Consider the following 27828-nt stretch of genomic DNA (forward strand, 5'->3'; position numbering starts at 1 on the left):
TGCTCCTGTAAACTGTGCAGGTTCCTGCTCACTTCCAGTATTGAGGTTCCACAGTGGTAAGAGAAATGCCAGTAGTAGTAGTAGAGGTTCTTGACTAGCAATCCTCACTTTATTTTGTTATATTTTAAAAGATTTTATGTGACTGAGAGAGCACAAGCGAGCGCACAGGCAGGAGCAGCAGCAGGGAGAGGGAGAAGCAGGCTTCCCGCGGAGCAGGGAACGTGATGCGGGACTCGATCCCAGGACCCCGGGATCATGACCCGAGCCAAAGCAGCCGCTTCACTGACTGAGCCGCCCAGGTGCCCAGCGGCCCTCACTTCAGACCACTTGTAGTACACCGAGTACAACTAAAGGTGCTGGCACATGGGGGGGGAAGCAAGGCAGATGGAGCACTTTCATGCAAGTCCCAGGGCTGGGGGGGGACAAAGGCTGTGTAAAAGTAATGGGAATGCGTACAAATGCACCTTAACTACAGTGTTTATTTACAGCCTTCATTTTCCCATATGTGCAGCCCAAACACTATGCATCTTAGAAATGATGAAACAACAATGGCAAATTTCTCACCTCTAAAATACTTAAATTGGGCTACTGATCCAGTATCAATGGAGATGTGTGTATTGCAAACCTCCTTTAGCCACCTGCTCGAAGACTGAGGAAGCCCCAGCATCACAGCATCAGCCCATGAAGGCCAAGTCCACGACGGGAAGACAAACCACACTGGACAGCAGTGTGAAGTCGGCTGAACAAACACTGCTCGTGCACAGAGCTTATGCTGAAGCCAGGAGCCGTGTCCTCACTGTGTGTGTCCACAGAAATGAGAATGGTAGTGCTGCTTCTGTTTAAGTGGTCAACCCTGAATGGGTGGCTCAGGAAGTATCAAATTAGGAATTTAAATAGTCCATGCTGTACCTATTGTTCTTTGAAGTTCAAGTCTGAATTCTCTTGTTTTCTTCACGAGATAGTTGAACAGAGATGTCAGTTCTCAAGTTTAAGTACAACAACTATGCTAGGCCACAGCTGCTCCTGATTCGCACACTTTTATTTGCCTTCATTGCTGTCGCTGTCGCTGTCGCTATCACTGGTCAGTGAGGTTAGGTTTCCCAGGGCTTCCCTGTAAGGAAAATAAACTAGAGGGTTACACTGCATTTTAGGCTTGGGGGAGGGGACTCTGCAACTTAAACTCTAATGAAAAGGGAAAAGTTTCCAAGAGCCAAATCTATAGGCTCTGACATGTATGACAAGTGAAATAAATAGCTATCACATCCTGGTGTTTTGCAAAGAAAAAAGTTCAGGAGAAAGAAAGCTATAAGCATTGAATGGGTAGATGGACAAATCGTCTGCTCCATCTGATGCAAGACTCACTTTTGTTCCTGGCTGATTGCAAAGTCAGCCATCACTCTCTGGGTGAGGCCTTCACAAACAGGCAAGCTGAACACATTTGCAAGCTTCACTAGCTCAATGGCCTGGGCAGGGCTGCTGGATGCTTTTGCACTGTCCATAAACTCATTCAACAACTCATTTCTGTAAAAGAAAGGCAAAATGTCAACATTCCCCAACCAAACCCCTGAGCCCCCTCACAGATTCATATGCAAAGTAAAACCTAGCATTCTATAAAGTTGAGTCATGAAATCCACAACAGTAGCTTTGGAGGTAAACTTACATGAAGACTTCCTTTTTTTTTAAAGATTTTAAAAGATTCACCTGAGAGAGAGAGGGGCAGCATGAGTGGGGGCAGGGGCAGAGGGAGGAGACTTCCAATGAGAAGCCAGACATGAGGCTCCACCCCAGGACCATGACCTGAGACAAAGGCAGACACTTAACCAACTGAGCCACCCAGACACTGCCACGAAGACTAAAGGGTCAAAGATACAATGAACATTGACCCAGTATGCCTTCATTAAGGATCTGTTGTTCAGTGTATGCCCAGTGTGTTGCAATCAACAAGCACAGATTAAAAACAGTGCTTGCTTCAGGATGCCCTAGATGGTGGAAGCAATTGTCCATTTGCTTGAGCAGAAGAATGCTCAATCACTGTGACTGAGGAATGTGAAGAAATTCCAATCATCCCATGGTAAGAGTTAAGACCATGCAGCTAATTCCAAGATGTGCCCAGGGAGGCTTGTTAAATTCAACTTACCCAGGGATCTTATTATGCTTCTTGAAAAGCCCCAACATTTTCCTGTTCAAGATGAGATATGAGAAAGATACGAATATAAATAGCACAGAAGGTGAGCAGATGATCACAGCTGTTCTCCCATTGCAAGTTCCTGAAGACACAGACCTGTGAGCTCCACAGGCTCCCAGCCCTGTTCACATCTAAAGCACCTTCGGTGCTTCAACTCCCTCCTCCCAAACTTCACATATGTACATTTCAAGTTTCATAGGCCAAGTCTGATTCATTGCCAGTGTTGAGAATTACTGGGGGGGGGGGGTATATCCTCTTCTCGAGAATCACTTCGGTCCTCGCAGGGACAGAATGCACCCTGTGGGCAGCAGAGAGGGATGCAATAGAGTGCGATCTCTTTCCTCTCTTACGATCCCAGAACGGGATTAGTGTCCTAGAATTACATTGCGAAGAGCAGGCTCAGATTAAGGCATGAGTCTCATGTAAGTGCTCACCAGCATCCTGCCACATGCAAGACAAAGGTGGAACACATACATTCAGCTCCCATGATTCAGCTGAGGTCCGTACCCCTGCGCCAATCATCACAGCCTGATTCGTAACAAGTGCGTGTCAACCTGAGTTAACAAATTCGAGCATCAAAGGTTTGTCACTAGCAGTGTAGGAGGTCATGTGTGTGATTTACACTCCTAAGACCAGTTTAGGCAGCAAAGCCTTCATTCACCAGCTTTTCCTGAAGACAGTGAACAGCCACATTTTGGGCTGACAACCCTATGTTCAAGTTACTTTCTTGTGTTGAAAAATCCATATACAAGTACCCCACTTACTGAACAAAAGTATTCTTTCTTCTCTGCTTTTAGAAAAAGGAATGCATGTAAAGTGTCCATTCACAAACACTAAGAATTAGTATGTGAAGGAAGTGCTGATGAAAACACCTAACTGGTAGGTATACAGTGACACAAACCGAAGATGGTTCTAGTCAAGGCCATTTTTATTTTTACTTTATTTTTAAAATTTTATTTATTTATTTGACAGAGAGAGAGAGAGAGAACACAAGCAGGGGGAGTGGGAGAGGGAGAAGCAGGCTCCCCGCCGAGCAGGGAGCCCAATGCGGGGCTCGATCCCAGGACCCCGGGATCATGACCTGAGCTGAAGGCAGATGCTTAACGACTGAGCCACCGAGGCGCCCTAGTCAAGGCCATTTTTAAATGTCAGTTTCTAGAAGTCCAAGTGCACAGCCTGCACTTGAAATACCTGGATAAGCCAAATGCCCAAGGCATTTTCAAAAATAAGATTCTGTGATCATTCTATTTAAGTGGACAGGACAAGTGACTACTTGCCCATGGATACAGAAAACAGGCAAGAAATAGAGAATTAGCCCTTATTAAGCTGTGTCCTCTCTTAAATACAACGTATATACTATACTGGTCTTCCAAAAGTTTCCTTTTCAGTTGGTATTTGCAGTCCCAGAGAAAACTCATTATGTAGAAAACTCATTTTTCTGATTATGTATCTAATAGTCAAATTAGAAAATTCTAGTGACCGGGAAAATGTTCTCTGAGATCCAAGTACAAATGCTTCTAATTTACACTTGTGGTTTTGTACTCACCAGGCTTCCTGCGTTCTGCCAGCCCTTAAAAAGAGGACAGCTATATAGTTCAGACAGTTGGCTGGCCACTCAGGAGCAATCTGTCTGGCATCCTGGCTCTCGTAAGTGGATTTGATATCTGCAGCACAGTCAGCAAACGCCACCTGAAGCTGAGAGGCCCTGAAGAGTCAGCAGAACTGCCTAGCTGGTTTTAGGAGAATCTAAGTTCAGAAGACTCCACAAAAGCGTTGACATTTTTGAGCTATGCATTTTACCATTTGAACCCATCACATGTATAGTACACACGCAATAAAAAAGAACGTACCCTGCCCTGCTCTGCGGTAAATAATTTGAATATTGGCCACATCCTTCAAAAATACATTATGGGTTTTCTTTTTAGATGGGAATTTTTTCAAAAAGCTACTACTGTCAAGACAGTTTTGGACTGGAGGAATGAAAGTGACTTTAGAAATGGGATTCTGCTAATGGCTGGGTATGTTTAGATGTAGAATTTAAATCTGGGTTTAGGTAGCAGAATTCTCTGTAACGTCTCCCTGATGAAACCAAGGAACTTACCCTTACAAGGTCCACAATGTTAGAGAACATACTGGTTAATACACATCTAATCACTGTAACATAACTTGAATCTGGATATAACCCTACCTCTGGTGGGTGCTGATCCCTTGCCATGAGCATCAGAATCTCTTCTTTCAGGTCATTGCGAGAAATGTGACCATATTCTTTACTATCTTGAAACAGAAAAAGAACATAGTGAATGGTGATCACTGTCATGTAAAACCAAAACTCTTCGGCTGACCTTTGTCCACTGTCACAGTTCTTGGTGGGTGAAAGTCAGAGCTGACACTATTCCAGGTCTCCAGGAAACCAGCAGGATAATTCACGGTAAGAATGGATGAAGGAGCGATGGAAGGCAGTAACCTGCTCCCAGTCAAGTGCGAGACACAGCATGTGCACGACTCTGGAGCAGCTACCAGCTCCATATGGCAAGACACTGTTTTACAGCACCTGGTAATTGTCAACCATCTTTGATGTAACAATCACTAGAGCAATCTTGTGAAATAGGTCAGGGTTATGGTCTCAGTGTTCAGGCATGGAAACCTGAAGCTGACAGAAAACTCAAGTTGCGATCACCATCACCTAGCAGATGAGACACAGCATCTTCTGCAGCCAATCTTATACACAGAAACGCACAATCACGCCCATGTCTTAGAAACATATCACTGACTGGTTAACAATTGAGTCACAGCGATGCAGCATGGTACAGACGAATAACAAAGGCTTTGCGAATGGAGACCTGAATTTTGATTTAGGGTGTGCCACGTAATTAGCACTGATCTTCCCTTTGTCGTGTCACACAACGAACGCACAAAACTCTACCTTTTCCTGTCACAAAAGAACTTATTTAGGTCACTTTCAATGCATTTTTACTCATGCGATATTATACGCAATGTGAGTCAACAACCATAAAGCAGACCTTAACTAATATATTTAATTTAGTGAAAAAAAAAGGAAATTTCCATCCCTAACATTAATCAAAATGTAGGGCAATGAAGTGAGATGGGCCTGAACATACAAACTGAAACCAACCTTTCCAAATTTGAGGAATCATTTCTAGCCGGTTGGCCACATCCAATGCTTGGAGAAGGTCTATCAAAGTTTGGGAATGGGGAAAGAATACCTGATTAAGAGAAATACGAATACATTTTTAAAGTATCAGTCAGCAAAGATACCCACAAGCACATCTACAATGAGAGGTCATGAATCATCTTACTGAAGGTATCAGGTCCTTGTACCACTTCAACGTGACATCAATTTGTTCCATTAGACAAAGCAAACTGAAGAACCTGGAACTGTAATGGGAGAGAAAAGGTAGGTTTAGTCTCAGATCCCTAACAATAGAATGATTGAATTACAGCACAGCTATAGGATATGTTACACAGAATTTAAAATCAATTTGTAAGTTACAAACAATGTCAAGTTACATGGGCCAATGCTTGACTCAGGAGGTGCTAACTATGTTCTCTGGACTTCCCAATTAACACCTTCTTATCCTCAGCTGGCCATTCATGACTGCCTCCTCATGCTCTCAGCTCATGGTGAGCCAACAATGAATATCACATTCACTTTAAAAGCATGCAATGTGAAGCAAGGATATGGACACATAGAAGACAATCATCACATGCCTATTAACAGGCTGCCTCCTTAAGTTCCTGTTTTTATCTACCTGAAATCAAACTCATTTAAGGAGTCTCTTTGGGCTTCATCTCTGTATCTTCATCTTTAAAAACAAGAGGCTGGGGCGCCTGGGTGTCTCAGTTGGTTAAGTGTCTTCCTTCAGCTCGGGTCATGATCTCAGGGTTCTGGATCGAGCCACGCATCGGGCTCCCTGCTCAGCGGGGAGCCTGCTTCTCTCTCTCCCTCTGCCCCTCCCCCTCCTCTAATAAATAAAATCTTAAAAAACAAAAAAACAAAACAAAACAAAAACAAAGAGGCTGTTTTGAGGTGAAATTGTTAGGGACCTACCCTACCATACATTCAAAAATATAAAATAGGGCCTAGAGAAAAAAGATATGTGTATTTAAAGCGTTACAAAGAAAAAGAGTCTAAAAGATACACAGCAGACATCTCCGTCCGGCAAATCAGTTTACCACTGCTTGAACTTCCAAGTGCTCAATTAACATGTACGGTAAGTTAGGGGCATGGTGCCTGCAGAGGTGACATAGGAGGGCTACCAACAGTCTCCCACTTACAGAACTAATGGTTGTTTAAAGAAGCTCCAATAATGCAAAAGGATACATTTCCAACACACTTACTAATAGAAGTTACGCCGATGATCTGGGCCAATGAATTTCCAGTTGTCTCCAGTGTTTAAAAGGCCATGTACTTGATAAGCAAGTTCTAGATCTCGGAGAAACGAGCACTGAAAATTTGCAAACAGTAAGCATCACTCAGATTTATCAGCCAAACAGTGGCTCATTACATTAAAAAGAGTTACTTGTGGAAATACTCATGCGGATTCAATGTATTACTGGTTGACAGCAAATGAGTTATAAGATTGAGGGGAAAAAAAAAGGCAAACCTCAAGTTATGTAAAATTTAAAACAAGATGATTCTGATCTAGTGATGGTACCTTTAGAAATCAATCCTATGAAAACACTTGGTCAAAGACAGAGTGCTCATTTCAGCATCACTATATTTGCAAAAAACCCCATGAATTAACTCCAAAACACACTCACAGTAGAAGAGTTAAGTAAATTGTAGTACCTCCCTCCTATGAAATGCTATGTTGTCGTCAACAAACAAAATATAATGGAAATGTGTCTGGTTGTGTGTGTTTGAATACCTAGAGGAAAAAACCTACAAGGATACACACTGAACTTTTGGAAAGCAATTATCCTTAGGGAATAGGATATGCTAATCCATCCTGAAACTGCCTAAAACTTCTTCTGATTAACATAAAATGGAAAACCAAAATTCAAAACAACCATTATCAATTTAAAAAGTCACAAACAGGTAAACATGAAATACTCTGAAACCTTATCTGAACAAAGGTGTGAAAAAAAGAAAACGTATACAATAAATAAAGGTAGAGATGCTATGTGAATTAGTATAGAATTTAAGAGAAAAAAAAATTTGGACCAAAAACGTAAAAGAGAAAGTGAAAGAATTAGGGGAGACCCCCACCCCTGCACGAGTTATAGAGGAATTTAAGTGGATAAAAGGAAAAAGAAAAACAGAAGTTAAACAAGAAACAGTACTTACAGCTCTCATGGCTGACTGAAAAAACATATCTGAAAATCAAAGTTCACAAAGTCTTGGTTACAATGGGTAGAATATATTTTCAAGTGAGCATTAATAAAAATCCTAAAAATCAAACTCAATAAAACTGTTAATGTGTAAGTTAAACCTAAAGGAATAAAAACTCTAGGAGAGGAAGCACAGAGCAATGCTCCAGACGTATTTTGGCTTCTTCAGAATAATGACCATAAGACAACTAAGCTAAATTAAACCCTGTCCTGTCATAAGGTCTCTAATAATTGGCAATCGGGAAAGCAGGCTCTTTGTTGCACACAAGCAATTTCTGCGCATACCGTCATCTGGGTCCTTTGGGGAAAATTTCTTTCCTGTTAATTCGTTCATAATGTCATAGATTATGAGCGATGATCCTTTTGAAGGGTTTTCTGCAGAACGAAAAAGCAATTAGGCTTCATAAGGAGTCCCGTGTGTACCCCCACCAACCACACAGAGTGCAGCTCAAGGGGCCACACCTCCCCTTCCCCCTGCAGTGGACTGCCCGGCACACAGCTGGCAGAGCGCATGCTCGTGGAAGGAGCAGGTGCACACACTACAGAGGGGAACTCTCCATACGATCTTGGACAGTTCCAGCTCTTTGGCTATGTGCTCCCAGCACACTTGCCCTTCCTCTTTAATCTTGTCCCAAGCTTGACTTTCACTGAAGTGGGAGACACACACAACCTCACCAAATCTGCATACTTCGAAAAACAAACGTTTTTTTGCTAGTAATCATTTGTGTTACGTATAATCAGGATGAAAAGGCCAAGAAAAAGAAAACTGTAGAATTAATGAATTTAGGCAATCCTCTTAAAATCACATGAACTGAGTACTAATAGGTACAAAATGCACCTACACAATTCCCAACACATCACCTTATTCATACAATCTGTTCCCTACCTTATCCGCACACAAGTGATAGTGTAGTTTTAATGACAGTACAGATGTATTTCTACAATTTCCTCAAGCGTGTTTCCATTTGCTGGCATTTCTAATCATTTTATTAATTACATAATAATCTACATGTATCCTTTCTTTAGGCTTTCTCCTTTGAGTAAATACCTGTAAGTGGTTCCTGCAGGGAGCCAGTTTACCTACGTGTAAGGCAAACGGACACTTCTCCTCTGAGTCTGCCCCCATGTTCCCGAGTGTTACTTAGGAAGCAGGACGCAACTGAACCGAAGTGATGTGTGATGGCAGAGAAAAATGCAACAGGCTTTGGGGTCAGAAACACTTAGTTTCACTATAACGTCATCAAGGTGGAGTAAAATTTTAGAAGATAATTATTGTGGAAACTGTTTACCTGTTTCCAAGATAAAGTCTGTTACCTCTTCCCCCCACCGGCACCCTAAAAAATAAAAATCCTCCTCATAGGTGAGGATGTGGATTTTGTAAAATTAGTCCACCAAAACAGAGATAATCAAGTTCTTCTCTGTTTTATATATATAAAGTCAACCACAGGAAAAAGGACTGGAGCAGTCATTTCTGAACCCAGGGGTTCTTTCTCAGGTTGGGGCAAATGGCTAAAAACTGACAGACTAGGAGTGCCTACTGCATGCCTTCCAAGCAGAGACAAGACACTGGGCATAGTTCATTTCATCATTACAGCCCTATGGTATTCACTCAGGTAGGGTATCCAGTCCCTTCTGGCACAACTGGTAAATGACGGAGGTGAAATTTCAGCTCCAGTGTGCCTTGCTCTGGAGTCCGTTCAACAGAGCACAGCTCCTACAGGAAGTGGCTGACCTAAAGCATGTGACAAACGGAGCCAAAAGGTTCTCCTACAAGGTCAAGGTTACGGTGGAGCAGCACTGTCCAACAAGTCCCTGTACAAATGGGAATGTTCTCTAGCTGCGTCACCGCATACAGCAGCTGGGAGCCACACGTGGGTACCCAGCGCTAATTCGATGACCAAATCTTCAGTGTCCTTTAACTTTCATTAAGGAGGCATGTGTGCCTAATGGCTATTTGCCTGAAAAGCACAGCTCTGGAGGAGCAAAAGAACTCCAGACTAACATACCTTCTGACCATTTTTTTTTTTTAAGTCTTTTTATTTTTAATTTTTTTACATTTTTATTTATTTATTTGAGAGAGAGAGAGAGTGAGAAGATAGCATGAGCAAGGAGGAGAGGGGGAAACAGGCTTCCCACCGAGCAGGGAGCCCCATTCGGGGCTCGATCCCAGGACCCTGAGATGGAGCCCCATTCGGGGCTCGATCCCAGGACCCTGAGATCATGATCTGAGCCAAAGGCAGACGCTTAACGACTGAGCCACCCAGGCACCCCCATTTCTTTGTTTTTAAAGATTTCACTTATTCATTTGAGAGAGAGAGAGAGAGCACGAACGGTAGGGAGAGGCAGAGGGAAAGGGAGAAGCAGGCTTCCCGCTGAGCAGGGAGCCCGATGTGGGGCTCCATCCCAGGACCCTGGGATCATGACTCGAGCCGAAGGCAGACGCTTACCGACTGAGCCACCCAGGCGCCCCACCTTCGGACCATTTGTAATTGTACACCAACACTGTTAGTACATTTAATGGCCCTGTCCCCTCCAGCTGGAATAACTTTTTGCTCAGGCTACAGGAATGTTAATTTGTGTTCTCTATTCTTAAATCGTATGTAATGAAAGAGACCTGTAACAATTAATCACATAAACGTAAGGGAATGTGTCAGCTTTCTATATAAATTAATACATAACGTCATACATACCATGGTGATAAAACAGCTGAATAATATAGTGGTATGTTGCAAGCGAGGGTTCTAAATTACCAGGTTGACAGAAAAAAATAAGAAATAAGTCAAACACAGCTGTCCAAAAATACAGTTTACTGAGGCACACTGAACTAAAAACACACTGACCTTGGTATTTAAGTAAAAGACGATACATTTCTATTCCTCTGAACAAAGACCTGTCGTAGCTCATTTTAATTAATGTTAAGTGGAAAGGGATCATAAACACTCTTAGAAAGCCTTGACATGTCATTAGTAAATGTTATAGCTAATGCACTTATACTATAATTCTTCATTCGAGAACACTAAAACATACTGAAGTGAACTGATGCCCAAACAACCTTTAATAATTACAGAAAACTATACAACATAGTAGCACATTTAGGTTCAAATACCTAATTATGCTAGCAAATGTCATGGGATTTAAAACTATTTAATTCTTAAGTGAACAGTTCTCCCCAAAAATCCATAGAAAAGTACCTAGAATATTAAAAGAACATTGTAATTTGCTATAAAGAGCATGAATATAAAGGGGCTCCCACCATTACTAAATACTTGTAATGCCAAATGGTGGAATGGAAGTTCTCAATACGTTATATAAACGGCAAAAAATTTACCATCTCTTTTCTACCTGTCTGCATCTAAGACTTCTGGCCAGCACTGGCTCAGCCTCCAGGGAGGGACATGACACATACTCACCTATTCCGATGGCTTTCATTTCACGGAAGGTCTGTAAGGCTGGCAATCTTCCAAATGCATGAAATCTCCGGAGGCATTTCAGAATGGTATTAAATGTCTGTAGATTTGGTTTCACCTTCTGTGCAGCCATTTGTTTTAGCAGCTCCTAGTTGAGTCAAAAGCATAAGTCTCATTTACGCCTGGGTAGGTAATTTGTCCAATTAACTAATATTACACACTAAAAAAGAACTTGGCTCTCTGGCTAAGTCTAACGTTACTTAGACTAATATATCCCTAATTTAAGAATTATCTATTAGCAGGACCAGTCACTTTGCCTTTTAGAGAAGTCACCCCACCTCACTTGATCAAGGGGTCCAACTGTCTTCACCCTGCCTAGTAAAGCAAAAGAACAGACTAGAATGAACTGGAGTGTTTTCCTGTAAAATAAGCAGCAGTATGGTATAAAGACACATAAACCGTATGGTGTAAAAATATAAACACATTTCTATTCCTAAGTTATTTAAATCCAATGAATATAATTTTTCAGACTTACCTGATAAAAACGTTTCAGTTAATATACATTCTTATGACTAAAAAACTATGATGAGAAATAAAGCAACTGAGGTCTTTCTGAACTCTGGGTCAGTTAACATTTCTTCTCACATGTCAGACACAGCTATTTAAACTACAGGGTTGTTGGGAGGGGGTAAACACACAACCGCTGAGTGCCCAGCGCTGTTGTATCTGCCATGAAAATGTGCAAAAAATGCTGTCTCCACCCCCTTTATTTCTAGGAAAAGGTATTTTAGGCCCATCAGAAGACAAAATGAGGGTTCCTCCTTACCAGTATATTATTCCATTTGTCCTCCATTTTCTTATTCACACTCAATGCTGTTGCTTCAATCAATGCGTTGAAGGTGTACACATCAGCTGTCAACACAAAAATCTGGGTTGAAGTTTAACCCCTAAATGCCTCAGTTTAAGGCAAAGAAGTAATACACATGTGGCCCCTCGCTCCCTTACCACGTGCCCACAACACTAGACAATCACCCCTGCTCTGGATCGCTCCTCCTGCTTCTATCTATGCCAATCAATACCAATGCTACATGAAAAGATAAAAACTGAGCTCGTAATTGAGGCAAGATCCAAATATTTTGCGGATTCAAAAATGTTAGTTTTTTTTTTTTTTTTTTTTAAGATTTATTTGTTTGTCAGAGAGAGAGAGAGATACCACAAGCAGGGGGAGCGGCAGGCAGAGGGAGAAGCAAGCTCCCTGCTGAGCAGGGAGCCCGATGTGGGACTTGATCCCAGGACTCTGGGATCATGACCTCAGCTGAAGGCAGATGCTCAACCAACTGAGCCACCCAGGCGTCCCAGATATTACAGATTCTTAAGGAAAGAAAAGGAATTCTCCACAAACGCACTTACCATGGAGTCTGTTGTTTAATAATTCAGTGTACAAGTTTAAAGCCTGCACAGGAGCTCGGTGCTAGGACAGAGAAAGCATAAACATTAAGCAACCTCTAACATGTTGACTTAAGAAATACTTGCACATCGACTGTTTTAGGGTTCGAGAACACAGTAGTAAACAAAACAGACAAGGTCCTGGTTCTCATGAAGTTTATAACCCACCGCTGTGGATACTTTGCCTCCCAGGTCACATGTATAATTCCTGGCGATATTTCTAGTTGTCACAGCTGAGGGCTGGGGAGGATGTAGTACCGATATGCAGTGGGTAGAGAACAGGGAGCTTTTCTTTTTCTTTTTTTTTTTATTCAAACCCTTGTGTCGAGGGCTGACTTTCAATAGATCGCGAGGGAGCTGCTCTGCTACGTACGAAATCCCGAGAGAACAGGGAGCTTTTAAACACTCTACGTTGCACTGGAGGGCCCCCACGACAAAATTATCTGGCCCAACCGTCAATAATTCTGAGGGTGAAAAATCCTGACTTAGTGGAAATTAAAGATAAAAATAGAAAAATAAATGTTACCTTCACCATTCCTCGGATCATTGTGCAGTAGGAGTGTGAGTTTTTCTCTGGCATTAGAGCGAAGATTCTCTCAGCATTGTTTTTTGCCCTAGACACAGGAAGAGTAAACGAACCAGGGGAAACAGGAAAAACCAATAGCTATGACAATCTCTTGTGAGTTCAAAATGTTCCAAGCACTGTGCCAAGCACTTCATACACACAATTCCTACCATCCAGACAGAGAGAGAGAGACATGGTTATCATTCTGAAAAGTGGGAAAAACCGAGGCTCGAAAACCTCAAGTGGTCCGCGTCTTGGCAGTTGATGACAGAACCAGGACTGAAAATTTTTACAAAAAATATATACTCGGGGCGCCTGGGTGGCTCAGTCGTTCAGCGTCTGCCTTCGGCTCAGGTCATGATCCCAGGGTCCTGGGATCGAGCCCCACATCGGGCTCCCTGCTCCGCGGGAAGCCTGCTTCTCCCTCTCCCACTCCCCCTGCTTGTGTTCCCTCTCTCGCTGTGTCTCTCTGTGTCAAATAAATAAATAAAATCTTTAAAAAAATATATATATATATATACTCACAATACTAAACAAAAAGAAAAGTGTACAGAGGGTATACAGTGAAGTTTCCCCACCCTCTCTCAACCACATACAACTCCCCAGAGGCCACCATGGACAAGCAGTTTCTCCTGAATCTCTCTCTCGTATTCTAGCGTGTACGTGTCACACTCTGGTGCACCTTCCTTCCTTCCTTCTTCCCTATCAGTCAATCAATCAATCAGTCAATGTAACCATGTTATAGAGACCATGCTGTATCTTGCTTCTGCCTCTTTACAGAGGTCTTGGAAATCAGAAGCAGGATTTGAGCCAGGATGGTATGCCAAAGTCCATGCTCTTAACCACTATGCGAAATTATTAAAATCTACTAAAGAAATTTAATGTTTGATTCTATTCAATTTATCACTTCAAAAGACTTCAGATATTAATGGTAGCTCTCCTCCAGATGTCCACGTGAAATCTCTCTTACACATTTCTGTTCAGTTAACTTAAATTCTGAAATGTTAGTTAAACGTTACTCACCTTTTGTCTGGAAATGCTGAGTATTTCTGCTTGCTGGCCAGCAGCCTTACTTTAGAATTACATTCTAGGGTATGTGTATTCTTACGTAAACAAAATTAGCCAATCTTTCACAACAGGAGGTACATATTGTGAGTAGCACTGATGAAACTACCCAAGAAACCAACATTACGTGAGGGTGACATGAAGTGAAATGGGGTGGGGGGGGCTACAAAGAATGAAGTGTCAACCTTGTACTGCTGGTTGGAAGTAAAGATCCTATGGAAACGAGCTCTAAACGCATATGAATACCAAGGTCACATTTGTATTGTATGCTAAAAACAAATTCTATTTTAGAAAACTTCAGGAGCACCTCTTCGGGAACATGCCAAGCGCCATAAAAAACCATACTACAAGGTTCTAATGATGTGTAACATACCTCCATGTGACTCCAAACTGATGATCAGCCTTCTTAGATTTCTCATCACTTTCCTCCGCGGCCTCCTCCTGAAATGAACCATCAACAGAAATAAAACAAAAAAATGACAATGCAATGCATTTTCCTACTTAGAATACTTAAAATCCCAGAAAGGCAAAGGAAACTTCGGAAAAATAAAATACAGATCCAACAGAAGGTGAAGAAAAGAACCAAGTGTTCATTTAAAAAACTGGTAATTTTTTCAGCATAAATCAGCTCACTGAGAGCTGAAAACTAAAGCTAGCACTTAAAACGAGAACTGATGGCCTAGAGATAGATGAAGCCAGTTCCCTGCATAGCCTCACTCAGAGACAGAAACTGGAAATCCAAACACAGCCTGGCTTGAGCTGGTTCTACCTAGCTTGATCCACACAGAACTAACGTAGATGCCTATACATTTTAAAAGACTTAATTTACTCTGTACGTAAATACTCAATATTTAGTGGAGAAAAATTAGACATAAACGGAAGGAAAAGCACTTTTCATTTTCCCTCATGCATATGAAAGTATTTCAAAAAAATTAAATATTGTCTGCCTATCTTCTCACTTATCAATATATGGTGCATCTTTCCACAGCCAAAGAGACCTACACTACACCACCACCACATTACCATAATCCAATGACATGCCACTGGACATCCAGTTTTCCACATTTTTGTAACTACGCGTACGAATATTATAAAAATGACTTATATAATCTTTGTTCACATGACCTAAAGATGTCCTTGGGATCTTTCTCTAGAAATAAAACTCTTGGGTTGAGAAGTTAAGATAGGCCTCCCTATCTACAGGCCAGCCCTTGGCACAATACCGCCCTCTACCCCCAGCAGTGTGCTCACTCCTCTGCCCATGTTATGTATGCATTTTTTTGCGGGGGCTGGGGCCCTGGAGGCTTTCCCTGTTCCTTACACATCATATGATCACTGTAACTAACAACAACAGAAGAATGTGCCTAAACATTTCTGGCCAAAGCTTTGCCTGCATGTGGTAGGCCAGGTCAAAATATTTTTAAGAAGGAAACCAGAATTAAAATAATTGTTTTAATCTTTCTTCCTCCAAACCACTTTTTATCAAAGCTACTATACCATATCACGTCTCAGAACAAATCTCTACTACCCTAACATATGGCGTAAGAACCCGCCTTATGTTGAAATGGTTATTACTATCACAAGAAATTTTAAAAAAATCACTGCCAAAATCCATTACCAACTCTTCTGATTTTTCACTTTTCTGAAAATGATAATCAGCTGAGGGCTCCTTGTCACCATAGTAACACAACAAATCCAAGAGACTATTACTTGTTTCCAAAGATATGGTGGTTCCTGCGGGTAGGAGAAAAAAAGGGAAAGAAACATTGAAACAATAAAGAACTGAAGCTCACTGGATTAAAATTCTTCACTTCTTCTACAAACTGTGGCTTTCTTGGCTCGTATTTAGTGTCATGAACCATTCTAAGAATGGATGAGTACGCACTCCACATCAACTTGGAGGAATGCAGACAGGGACACAATCCCTACTAACCATGGGGTCTGACAGGAGGGACTAAAACACAAGACAATGCCTGACCCTGTGCTCACTTATTTTACATACTCATGTCCCCAGAGAAACGATCTCAAGGTTTTAACTATTGTTTCCAAACTGAACACTCTGCAAATTACTGCCACTTAGTTCCCCTGGCCCAGTTCCATTTTTTAACAAATGCAAGCAGAACTATTCCACTTGGATCCAGGCCCTCACTGGAACCCTTGCCTAGAAATACTAGCATAAATGTCTGATTATAGTAGCTTTTAAAAGAGTGATACTCGGCGCCTGGGTGGCTCAGTTGGCTGCCTTCGGCTCAGGTCATGATCCCGGGGTCCTGGAATCAAGCCCCACATCGGGTTCCCCCTGCTCTGCAGGGAACCTGCTTCTTCCTCTGCCTCTGCCTGCCACACCCCTGCTTGTGCTCTCTAATTAATAAATAAAATCTTAAAAAAAAAAAAAAAAAGTGATACTCAAAAACATTATGTTCCTGTCTTGACACTAGGGAAAAAAAGGGAACAGGAAGTATTATTTTTTCCAAAGAAAATATACTAATAAAAATGCCAATCGGGAAATTTAAAATCTCCGAAAAGAGCACGGCAGAGTGGAGAGAAGAGAGGCTACGGAGGGAAACTGGACTGGCTGATCTTACTATCTCAGAACTGTGTATCCCTGGAAACTTACTTAATAACCAGCTTCCTTTATAAAATGATTATAAAACACAGCACATAATAGAATTAAATTAAGTAAGTGAAATGTCAGGCAAATTGGTACTTATTAGGGGCTTGACACTAAAACTTCCTCCAACCCCCCCCACGGCGTATCGGCTTGTTCTGTGGCTCCGAGCCGCGGGTCTGACACGCCGTCTTTAGAACCGCTTGCTGAATGTCTGCGTGCGCCTACAGCACAGTGCATGAAACTAGAGCAAGACCGGTCTGAGCACGAAGTGCTTCAATGCAGTCTTAGCGTTTACCATATTCAACGAGCAGAGGCAAAAGCCTCCCTCAGTTATAACGTGCGTCAGCAATTCATCTGAATATCCAATGCCAGAGCAGACAACACACCAAAATTCTCCAATCAGATACAGCTTTCTGTGAAGGTTTCTTGTGTTCGAGAATACACGGAGTGATTCCGTCCAGTTCCTCTCCTGTGTTTGACTGCTTGTTATCCTAAGTCACGGAACAGCACTCTGGAGTCCACTAACTTACAATCCTGCTGCCTTTGATGTCACTACAGGTACACTCGTCCCCTGGCAGTTGACAAGCCATGCAGTTTAGACCTATTCTGCTAGAGGGTCATCCAGATCAAAGTCAGAGAGCCAGAGAATGAGAGACAGAAATTCTGAGAAATTAAGTGATTTTTTTTCCAAGGCCACAGAGCTAATCAGTGTTAGAGTTAGAATCAGTATCCCAGTTCAGTGCTCTTTCCTTTTTAAATATTCCTCTCTTGTCTATGTCTCCAAACATATTTAAAGAGTACAAGAAATCTGAATACAGTTACGTACATGCCTAACGTTAAAAATGGAAGCCAGGGAAGAATGGCTCTATAATTTCTCTATCTGCTGCACAATACAGCCCAAGAGCACAGTAAACTAAGTTGCAACTCCATCTCACTTATTTCACTTATACTTTGAAAGGAAAGCTGAAGCAGAACTTAAAATATTATTAACTGTTAAGAGCATGAACACCGCATCAAGCAGAGATCCTTGTAACTTTTGCTCACAACCAGCAGGATCACGTAACCATAGCCCACTTCCAAGCCCACGTTCCTAGGAGTGCTTTAAATGAACTGAGTCACCTGCTTGCAAGAGTTGATCAAACATGTCCACAGAAGCTTTCACTTTTTTGAGTTTGATTCTTTCCCTCAAGGCTGCTTCACTTATATCTTCAATCTGAGGTTCAAAGTACTCAGGCATTAAACACTAGGAAAAGAAAATGGCTAGTTACCACAAAACAGGTAAAAGGGAGCAGGACTAAACTTTTATCACCAACACACTAAAATAAAACTTCACTGTCCCAATTCATGTTTCATGCACCAGGCACCAGGTGTACATCTCTGCAGGGACTAGAAAAAAAAAAAAATCGAAGAACCCCTCCAGGATCCAAAACAAGATCAATTAACTATCTCCTAGCTCAGGGAGAATTTAAAAGCACCCCAAAATAAATAAATATTTAATTCATATCCAAAGAATCCGGTTTCCAACTAACTTCCCCACCCTCAAGTTGAACTTGTCTCGTCCCCTGCCGAAAACTATCCTTTCTCCTTTCCTTCCAATCTTGTTTCAAAGTGTCAAGAGTATACCTGGTTTGCACAGGCAGAACCCTTTCAGTCCTGATGCTTCTTTTACTCTAAAAACATTGACCGTCACCAAGGTAGGCTGATTTCACCTCACTCACTAGTTTATTTCAATACTTATTGAATGCCATTTTCTGCCAGGCACGAAGCGAGGCACTGGAGGCACAGATCAAAGTCCTTCTCTACCTTCAGGGTTCTCCGCATCTAACGGAGAGAGCAAGGAAGGAAAGAATCACAGCACAGCGTGAATGTAAACGACAAGCGCGATGGCTGACACGCCGCGTGCGCACGACATTCACGCTTCATGACTACAGGACACAGAGGTAGTTGGAAATACAATTGGAGTTCAAAGCAAAAGGCAGAAGGGGTGACACACTCTAAAGAGAAACCAGGACACTGGACTATCAAAGTAGAAGGACCTGGGCCAAGACCTCCACATTCAAGGGGTGGATAGAAAAGCTACTGAAGAAAACTGAAAAGAACAGTCACAGAGGTAAAGACCTAAGATTCTGGTGTCACAGAAGCCAAATAGGGAAAACAGGATGAGGAGCAAATACAGACAGGAGTTAAAAAAAAAAGAAAAAAAAAGTTACTAGTGTAAGCAAAGATAACTATACACATCAAAAGACTTCACCCAATACTGAGAACATTCAAGTGGCTACTGAAATATTAGCCATGAAAACGTGGTTTAATTTACATTTACGTAGTAATCCCCGAAAAATCACTATTACCTCTCCTTACCGGTATATGAGGTTCAGCTATGTCCTTTTGAAAATACTTGGGATGGGAATTAATAATAAACTTTGCTGCATTCTCCCCAGACTTCTTTGCCAATAAAAATGAACGCTATATAAAGAAAAAGATTTAAACTGACTCAAGAGATGAAAATTATACCCTCAGCAAGCCTCCCCCTCAAAGAATGCAACAATACATAGAAAACCAATTAGAAGTTAAATTACACATGTTATATATCCACCTCTGCTACTGAGTGTGACATTTTAGGTCACATCTTATATACAGCTTGGGGTACATAAAACCAGTGCACTGAAACCGAGTGGACTGCTCCAGTGTCAGAGCCCTACGTATTAAATCCCAAATCCCTTCCACAGCCAATCTCTAAAGCTTTGAAACTGTTACCTTTTCAAAGGTTTTTACACCGAAGCTAAATTCTATATCTGTGTTTGCACCCAAACAAGCAAGATAAAATATAACGCTAGAAAAACCACAGGAGAACACTCACAGATTCCACAGAGGATGTTGGTATGAGGTAAGGGTCATCCTGAAATGCGTAAGGGGCAGCTGTGATGTCCTATGAAGACACAGAAATCTCTTTAGTTAGATTTTCACTAAGATCTTGAGTTTTGATGACCAAAAGCTCTGTAAAATAAGTTTTAATTACATATGTAACACATACAGAAAGGTGTGTATAGTGAAAGAAACACCAATACCTATACCACACTCTCAGCTCTGTCATTACACACCAAGCAAACAATGGCTCAAACCCCCATGACTGCTTCTTAAGATTTGAGGGTGCTACCAGGAACTACTGATGTTTTAAACGAAAGATCCTCTGAATTAACTAGTGTGGGCACCAGTGTCCTGCATTCCTTCAAAGCCTGGCCACTACCCACCCAAGAATCCCTCCTCCAAACGGAGGATACTCTTGTGCCCTCTGGGAAGGAGCAAACAGCAGCTTCTCCTGCGTCCTGTTGCCGGAGGTTCCATACACTTTTTCACACTGTTCTAAGAGGAGAACCCTGAACAAAACTCCTCAGTACCACTGAAAACCTGCCCCCCAATTACTTCCTCTACTCCTCTCTTCTCCCTTGGAACCGCCTTTCCTGGGCCTTCTGGGACCTTTGTTCCATAGGAAAAACTCACCCTATATCCACAATCTCTCCTGACTGTCCCCTTCATGCCATGTCTTACTTACTTGGACTCTCCAAGGGACAGCTTCCCTGCAACTCTCAAGGGAAGGCTGCTCATACCTAAGGCCTGGAGGTAGGATTTTTTTTGGGGGGGGGGTCTCAGCCTCCTGCTGCCACTCTCAAAACCCATATCCCTTCATAGTCATGGGAGGCTCATTTCATCCAGTCATGTCACTCTACTAAATGAGGCAGTCATGTAATGGTAAACCAGAGGTGGCAGTTCTAGGTTAGTTGCCCCGGACTACTCATTCCTTGATTACAAACTAGTGCCTGGCTCTGGTTCTGATCCTCTGCACCACCCTTGTTAGACACCTGTTTAGGGCCTCTAGTTTTGGTGACATGCTGGACTTCTTTTAACTTACTAGACTTATTCTTCCTATTTATCTCCCATTTTCCCTCCCTCCATGATTTCCAAGTCCTCCACGGTCTGCGTGGAACAACTCCACTCTGGCCCCAGAGCTCAGATGCCTCGAACCAAACGGATCCCCAAAGTGAACTTTCCTGAAGCTACTGCCTGTCCTGCCTTCTCTCAGTGAATGGTACTGACCACTCTGCAGTCCAACCTGCAGATCCTGTCCCACTACTTCCATTCAACTGAGCTATCATCAGACCCAACCATCGCTAGTTCCTTAACTTCCCCTACCAACTCCACTGTCCCTTATCCCAACTGCCATGGCCATAGTTCAGTGCCTTCCTATTCATTATTTATAGAGCACCTTTGTGCCAGGCATTTTTCTAGCTATAAGGGAGATAATAAGATCACCCCCCACCCCAATAAAGCTTACAGTCTAGTGGGGGGGGGACCTACAGAAAGTAAAAATAAACAATATATAGTGAATTAAAAACAGTTAACTGCTATGCAGAAAAATGAAGTAGAAAAAGGGACAAGAAAGTAGCAGATCTACAACCTAAGTGGGATGGTCAGGGAAGGCCTCACTGTAAAAGTGACACTGAGGCAAGGAGCTAAGCAGGTGAGGGAGCAAGTAATGAGAGTATCTCAGGGGAAACAGTCCAGGCAGAACGAACAGCAAACCCTAGACCCTGAGACAGAGGTGTGCCTGCTGGGAAACAGAATTAGCCAGGCTCGGGTAGGGTGCCCAGGAAGACAGCAAGAGACGCTGTCAGAGAGGTAATGTGGGGGTGGGGAGGATCATGGGAGGGCCTTAGGAGCCCTCATACGGACTTCAGTTTTTACCCCAATTATGACAAATGAGAGGCCACTTGAGTTCTCAGGAAGGAGTGATGTGATCCAATATTTTACTGGGATCATTAGGGCTGCCTAACTGCGAGCAGTCTGTGGGGAGCTTGGGCAGTGGAAGAGAGAGCTGTGATCAGTCCAGGGCAGTAAGAGATGATGACGATGACTTAGATGACTAAAGCTGCCGCGGTGATGACAAGCATTTAAAATCTGATAATGTGTAGAAAGAGTTACCAGGCCTGTGACTGCTGTCCTTAGAAAGGTCTGCTTGCAAGGCTAGCCCTTGGCTGGCACCTGGAAACCTGGATTTGGGAGGGTTCCCACCATCCCCAGTACTGATGAGATTGGCTCACTGTGCCTAAACTGTTTGTGCAAATGTGGCTTACAGTGAACTCCTGCCTTCCTTCTGAAAGTCTGGAATTCTGGTATGTGCCAGGCACAGGGTGCCTATGTGGCCAGACACCAAAAAAAACCTCTGGGCCCTGAGTTTCTAATGAGCTTTTGTGGCAGATGTTTCACACGTGCTGTCACAACTCGGCTAGAGGAATTAAACGTGTCCTGTGTGACTCCACTGGGAAAGGACTCTTGGAAACTTGCACCTGGTTTCTTCTGGATTTCACCCCATGTTCCTTTTCCCTTAGTCGACTTTGCTTTGTATCCTTTTTCTATAGTAAATCATAGCTGTAGGACTATATGCTGAGTCCTGGGAGTCCTCCTAGCCAATCACTGAACCAGGGAGTGGTCGTGGGACTCCATGCACATGTATCTTGAAGGAAGAAACAAAGGATTTACTAACGTGCAGCATAAGAGAAAGATGAGTCACAGGTAACTCCTAGGGTTTTGACTCGAGCAATCAGAATAATGGAGCTGCTGTTGAGGAGATAGCAAAGGTTTGGGTCTGGACATGCTAGTTTTAGGATCTTTATGCTACATTAAAGTTGAAAGGTTTCCCATCTCCACAGGGCTGTCTTTTCTAAAATCTGGTTATTATACCACTGCTTAAAACTCTTCAGAGGACTTGAGTCCCCAGCATAGCATTCATCATCTTGCCTATTTCTCATTTCTCCACCCTTCAGATCCTTCATTCCTACCATACCAACTATACATTCTGGGCCTTTGTGCCTCTGTGCACGGTGTTGCCTTTGCTAGGAATGCTCTTTCCCACCACAGTATCCTTGCTGCTCACCTTCCTAGCAGCAATCCAATTATCAGCTCCTCTGGAAGTCCTTCCCCAGCCTGGGTTCCGTACCCTCTTCTCAGTGCTCCTTCCTGCTCCCTCTCTAGGAACTATGCAAGGGCTGAATTTATTCTACATCCCGCACAGTGCCTGGTAAGCATCAGAAGGGTAGAATATGTGGTTACTGAATGAATAAGTGACTATATCTTGGATTTTAAGGGCCCAAACCTAGACAAATCAGACAACTGCACACATAATTCTACAACTTCTTTGATTTGAAGGCCATTCTCATTAAAAAACTGAGATCAGTCTCAGAGGACCATTACTCCACTTTATAATGCAGGTGCCTATTTAGAGATAAGTGAACTGCTGAAAATCTCTGTCTTGCTAGCATGGAGAGGATTATAAAAACCCCTTCTGAGAAACTGTTAGGATGTATCGGGGTATATTTGGCCCAATACTCCTTAAGTTTAACATCTACAATAGAAAACAATCCTGTAAATCTGTGACAACAGCCTTAAAGAGGCTTAGTATCCATGCAGATATTGCAGCAGTTGATGTCTTCATTATTTTAGACATTATCCCCATACTTGAAATTAAAAGTATAGTTTTCATAGAACGAAAAATATAATCACTCAGAAAGTTCCATTTCCGGGGCGCCTGGCTGGCTCAGTCAGTAGAGCATGCGACTCCTGATCTCAGGGTTGTGAGTGTGAGCCTCACGCTGGGTGCTGAGATTACTTAAAAGAAAAAAAAAGTTCCATTTCTGAGGCATTTACCAAGGTTTCAGTTTATCTATCAGACTACAAACTGTTTTTGAATTGTCAACAGAGCAAGCTATTGACAAATATCTCACTGAAATGGCTGCAGTAATAATAAAATAGCCAGCATTTAAGGAGCATTTCTTTTGTGCTAGGCACTGCCCTAAATCCCTTAATTATACACTCATTCTCACTATAACCTTGAAGTCTGATGCTATAATTAATCCCCACTTTATAGATAAACACATAGAAACGTCAAGAGATAAAATAACTTTTTGATGCAGATCACAAAGCTAGTTGCTCAGCTATGAAACGAAACACTGGCTCCAGGACCCACATTCTTGCATAATTTACAGCATGGTAGATACAGTACTTCTCAAAGCTGGTCTACAGATCACTTGCATTACAATATCACACCCGAGCCAAAAAAAAAAAAAGATTTTGAAGATAAGGCTTGGACCTAAGTCAAGGACTTTCAGAGCCAGTTCCTTTAAAAGCTTAGTTTCCCCATTTGTCACATGAAGGGACTGGATTAGATCATTTCTAAGAAACTTTCAAGACCCACAACAAAAACCTAAAATTCCTACTTACCCTATTCACTGTGGACGCAAGTGCTTGAAGAACAGCCACTTTATCCCTAAGAACAAGAACCACAAGTTGACCCATGTCAGAGATTTCCATACCCACAAAATGAACAAGTGATTCCACTCTCAGTATGGATTGGCCAATAAAAAGTTCAGGTCTCACCTAAAGCCAGTTCTTATTTCTCAAGATCACTAGAAAAACAAACGAGAAAATGAGAGAACTGTCCTACTCTTTTGCCTAAAGGTGGGTAAGTACATGTTCCTACTATACTTTGCCTACCCTCTCTGGCATTGTCCATCATACCATCTCCAAAGGGCGAGCGATTTGCACTCCTAGCTCATAAAACCATCTACCCTGAATCTTACCTCGTCCTATCCATTTTCCTACGCGTTCTTTTTTTAAGATTTTATTTTTAAATAATCTCTATACCCATGTGGGGCTCAAACTCAAAGGCCCCATTTTCCTATGCATTCTTACTGCACTTTCTGGGCTACCCTTGCTTCTTTTATCTAAAGTGGTGGCTCTTAACTCAGCTATATATGAGAATAAATCAGAAGATGCACTCTGGACTTCCTGAATCATCCCTAAAATCACTATACAATTCAAATTAACCTGTTCACAACACTGCCTTTATCACATCACATTCATCTATGAAAACTCACAATGACCCTGTATAATTTAAGTCTTCTATGTTACCTGAGTGATCTAGGAAATCACATTCTTAAAAGGTGATGCCTATCTAAAATGAGGCAACAAGAATTTGTAGTCCTTACGGCTTCTTCCAGGTCTAAAAGCCTAAATTCCTGAGCACGGAAATCATCACTTTCTCTGTAAGGAATAGTATTTTTTACTTTATAGGTCACAGGGACTCTGTTGTATGTTATACCAGTAGAGCATAAAGGTAGCCACAGACAACGTTAGCAAATGAGGCTACACTCCTTTGAGCCTGGTGCTGTCGTTACCCACGTTTTACTATGGGATAGTTGGTTAAGTAACCTGCCTCTGAGTAGTGATTGCTGGTAATTTTATTTCCTTTTTGCATTTAGGCCCCCCCAATAGTTAATTACTTCTGTAACTTAATAAAGTTTTTTCTTTTTTTAAATGAACTTGAGTCTTCAGGTCCTACTTGGAGAAGACCTGGCTTTTTGAGGGTCATAAAATGCACTCAAAATCATTACTATAAGAATTCTGTGAAGTTTGAGTTCTCACATATTCAACAAATGTTGAATAAGGCAATTTATTCAAAGATCTACCTAGTTAGCTAAAAAAGGCTAAACTCTGTCCACACTATATTATTTCACTTTATTGAAGACTGTATGGATAACACTTCTGTCTGGTCTCTCAACCTTCTAAGAACTTTCTTAAACGAAAAAAAAAAGTTATTCTAATACTGATGTTCATAATTAATCATTATTATTTAACTATTAACCAAAACTCAGTTCAGAAGATCTATGTAAATCTCATGCCCCATTCACTCACTACTCTCCACCTTCCTCTTTATGTTCTTTTTCAACGCCCAAGTTTTTCTCCCATCAGCTGTTTTGTCTTTGAGGAATGCTCTCTACTTTTCTTCATGTCATTGCCTCCTTACCTACAAATGTTTTGCACTCAGTTTTGCACTTGAATGAACACTGAATACTCACCAGGTTTTCTTTTTTGGAATGACCACTTCTTCAATCCCTTAATTTGAAAATAAAACAAAAGTAAATTGGTTTCCCAATACTACTACTACTACAAATAAGTGCAATTTGTTAACACAGAAACGAAATTATTTCAATATATTTTTATATACCTGTTACGTTAGCTCCTTCAACCTTTGCGATGGTTGCACTTCCAGAATAAAATCTGCAAAAAATAAAAGCCCTAAAGTAACACTCATTATTGAGGTTTCCATCTCACCTCCACCTATGTGCATTTTGAACCCAAATTTTCCAATTGTCATGGATCAAAATAACTGAATGATTCATATCAATGTACACTGAAAAGACATGGCCTGAACAGTAAGTTCAAAACCATTACAAAATAGATACAAGATACAGACACAATATGGTCGACATTTTTAAATCAATCTCATTAAATAAAATCAGGGAAAAAATTTCAATAGCACTTGAACCATTGAAATAGCTGATTCGAAATATAAGGGACTTTCAACTTTGGTAATCTAAAATACTGAGTTTGTTTGGTAATCTAAAGAGGGACGATTTAATGAGCTCCCGATTTTATATGAATAACACCCTAATGATGATAAGAGTATCCCACTTAAAGCAATTATGATAAATTATTAAGCTAAGATCATCATGGGCTTTCATCCCACTTCATTCAACAATCAGGAATTTGCCAAATATGTACATCCTGATTTAAACTTGAAACGGCCGATATTACTTTTTATCCAAAATATAGAATCACTGACTCATGACTGAGTTTTAAAATGTTCTGGTAACACTAAGAAATACAGTCAAAATATCACACAGTCACGTACAGTATTATCTTGTGTATTCCTTTCCTACATGGCATTGGTACCATTCCTAAAATTGCCAGAACGTGATTAGATAGAAAATTCACTTCCTCTACTGGTATCTGGTCTCAAGCATCATTTGAAAACGATACTTTTCTGCTAAGGATCAATTTCAGAGAGGGATCAACTCTTTCAAATCACACTATTTGTCTCTCCTGACATTATGATATAGTGACCACTGTTGTCCTGTGGGTAAATGCAGAGGGAGAGATGCTGCTGTCAGGCAAAGGAAATGAATAGAAAAATATCAACAGTGGCACTACCAGGAAAAGGACTGGGATAGACAGCAGCATTAAGGCTTCTACAGTACCAGGTGGAGCATTTTCTCCTTTTTTGAGAAGTTGCATGAAGGTATTGCATATAAGACGTATATCTGAGGTTACACAGCTCACTTATTCCTCACCATTTTTTGGATGGTTATTACTAGCTGCAGTCTACAAAAGAGAAAATCTGTCTATTAATCAACTAAAAAAATGGCACAAACATCGAATCCAAATTTGGGGTTTTCCCAACTTTTCATTACAAATTACTGACTCTATTTCCACACCATCACTGTTTGTAATTAGTGAAAAAAAATTAAATACATACTCTCAGGTGTGAAAATCACAGCAATCCAAAGGCTGTGCTCAAATCTTTTAGACTTCTTTGTTTTTATGAAAACCTGGATAATTTCTTTGGCCAACCATCCCCACAACATCCAGCACACAGTGGCCCTCATAAACTGCCTTTAATTTGGGAAAATCTTCAGAGATCCCCATTTGATAAAAATGAATAAGGGCGCATACTTTCCTGTTTTTAAAACTTGGGACGGGGTTGCTACTAGCCACACTAAAACGCAATTTCCACGAGAGCAGGATCCTAATCTTGCCGACAGTTCTTAAATCTAGGATAAGCCAACCACCCAATAAATAACGCTCTAACACATGAGTCTCAAGTCCTTTTTCCAGGACTCCAGCTCCGCGTGCCGGGCTAACCACGCGGCCGCGAAATTGCGCATGCGCATCCCACTCCATTGTACCTAGCTCCCCGGTTCTCAAAGAAAAGCTGACACAGAGGACGAAGTTGGCGAGGGGGTCTTTCTCTTGGATTCTCCATGCGTGTCTTACCTGCAACTGGGGGTCTGTCCACACGGACCTGCCCGCTGAGCCGTTAGGGTCAGGCAAAGCTTGCAGCGGAACCGGAGCCAACGACGCGTCGCGACCGCCGCCATCTTTGGCTTCTTCGCGTAGCATGCTGGGAAAGCGTGACCTCGACCTTCAGGATCACCAAGAGGGAGGGCGGGGAATAGCTCGGCTACTGGCTGAGACGGAACAAGACAAAAGCGATCAAGAATTAGGTTAAAAAAGCTCGTGGTTCGAAAGACTTTGTTACGGAAGCTAAAGGCGCACAACGCCCCGTTTTTCTCGAAGAAATTTT

At 41.8% G+C, this 27828-nt stretch overlaps 1 protein-coding gene, 1 long non-coding RNA gene and 1 other non-coding gene across 3 annotated transcripts; 1 reads left to right on the plus strand and 2 right to left on the minus strand.

Moving 5' to 3' along the window:
• Window positions 1–459: 459 nt before the first annotated feature.
• On the minus strand, window positions 460–27712 carry PTCD3 (pentatricopeptide repeat domain 3). The gene is made up of 24 exons (XM_078056347.1): window positions 27519–27712; window positions 25690–25742; window positions 25541–25577; window positions 23904–23949; window positions 19489–19557; window positions 18990–19094; window positions 17751–17874; window positions 15639–15754; window positions 14394–14461; window positions 12917–13004; window positions 12355–12415; window positions 11771–11856; window positions 10948–11092; window positions 10228–10278; window positions 7823–7912; window positions 7494–7522; window positions 6545–6651; window positions 5503–5581; window positions 5319–5409; window positions 4374–4459; window positions 3732–3880; window positions 2138–2179; window positions 1363–1521; window positions 460–1111 (listed from the first exon to the last, which is right to left on the minus strand). The coding sequence occupies exons 1-24, from the start codon at window positions 27620–27622 to the stop codon at window positions 1039–1041; spliced, it is 2058 nt and encodes a 685-aa protein (XP_077912473.1). The 5' UTR covers window positions 27623–27712; the 3' UTR covers window positions 460–1038.
• Window positions 1519–4041, plus strand: LOC118525442 (uncharacterized). Its single transcript, XR_004912161.2, has 2 exons — window positions 1519–3064; window positions 3735–4041. It is a non-coding gene; the product is annotated as an uncharacterized LOC118525442 (long non-coding RNA).
• LOC118525446 (small nucleolar RNA SNORD94) lies at window positions 2580–2716 on the minus strand. The gene has a single exon (XR_004912164.1). It is a non-coding gene; the product is annotated as a small nucleolar RNA SNORD94 (small nucleolar RNA).
• Window positions 27713–27828: the final 116 nt, after the last annotated feature.

This window comes from Halichoerus grypus, chromosome 10, assembly GCF_964656455.1.
Source record: "Halichoerus grypus chromosome 10, mHalGry1.hap1.1, whole genome shotgun sequence".
Taxonomy (NCBI): Eukaryota; Metazoa; Chordata; class Mammalia; order Carnivora; family Phocidae; genus Halichoerus; species Halichoerus grypus.

Bases quoted from the DNA above. Each gene is read 5' to 3' on its own strand.
- PTCD3 (XM_078056347.1), bottom strand. From the start codon at position 27,622: ATGGCGGCGGTCGCGACGCGTCGTTGGCTCCGGTTCCGCTGCAAGCTT. The intron at 25,743-27,518 runs GTAAGACACGCA...TATTTTTTGCAG, and splicing joins GGACAGACCCCCAGTTGCAG to ATTTTATTCTGGAAGTGCAA. The intron at 6,652-7,493 runs GTAAGTACTGTT...GCAAATTTTCAG, and splicing joins TTCAGTCAGCCATGAGAGCT to TGCTCGTTTCTCCGAGATCT.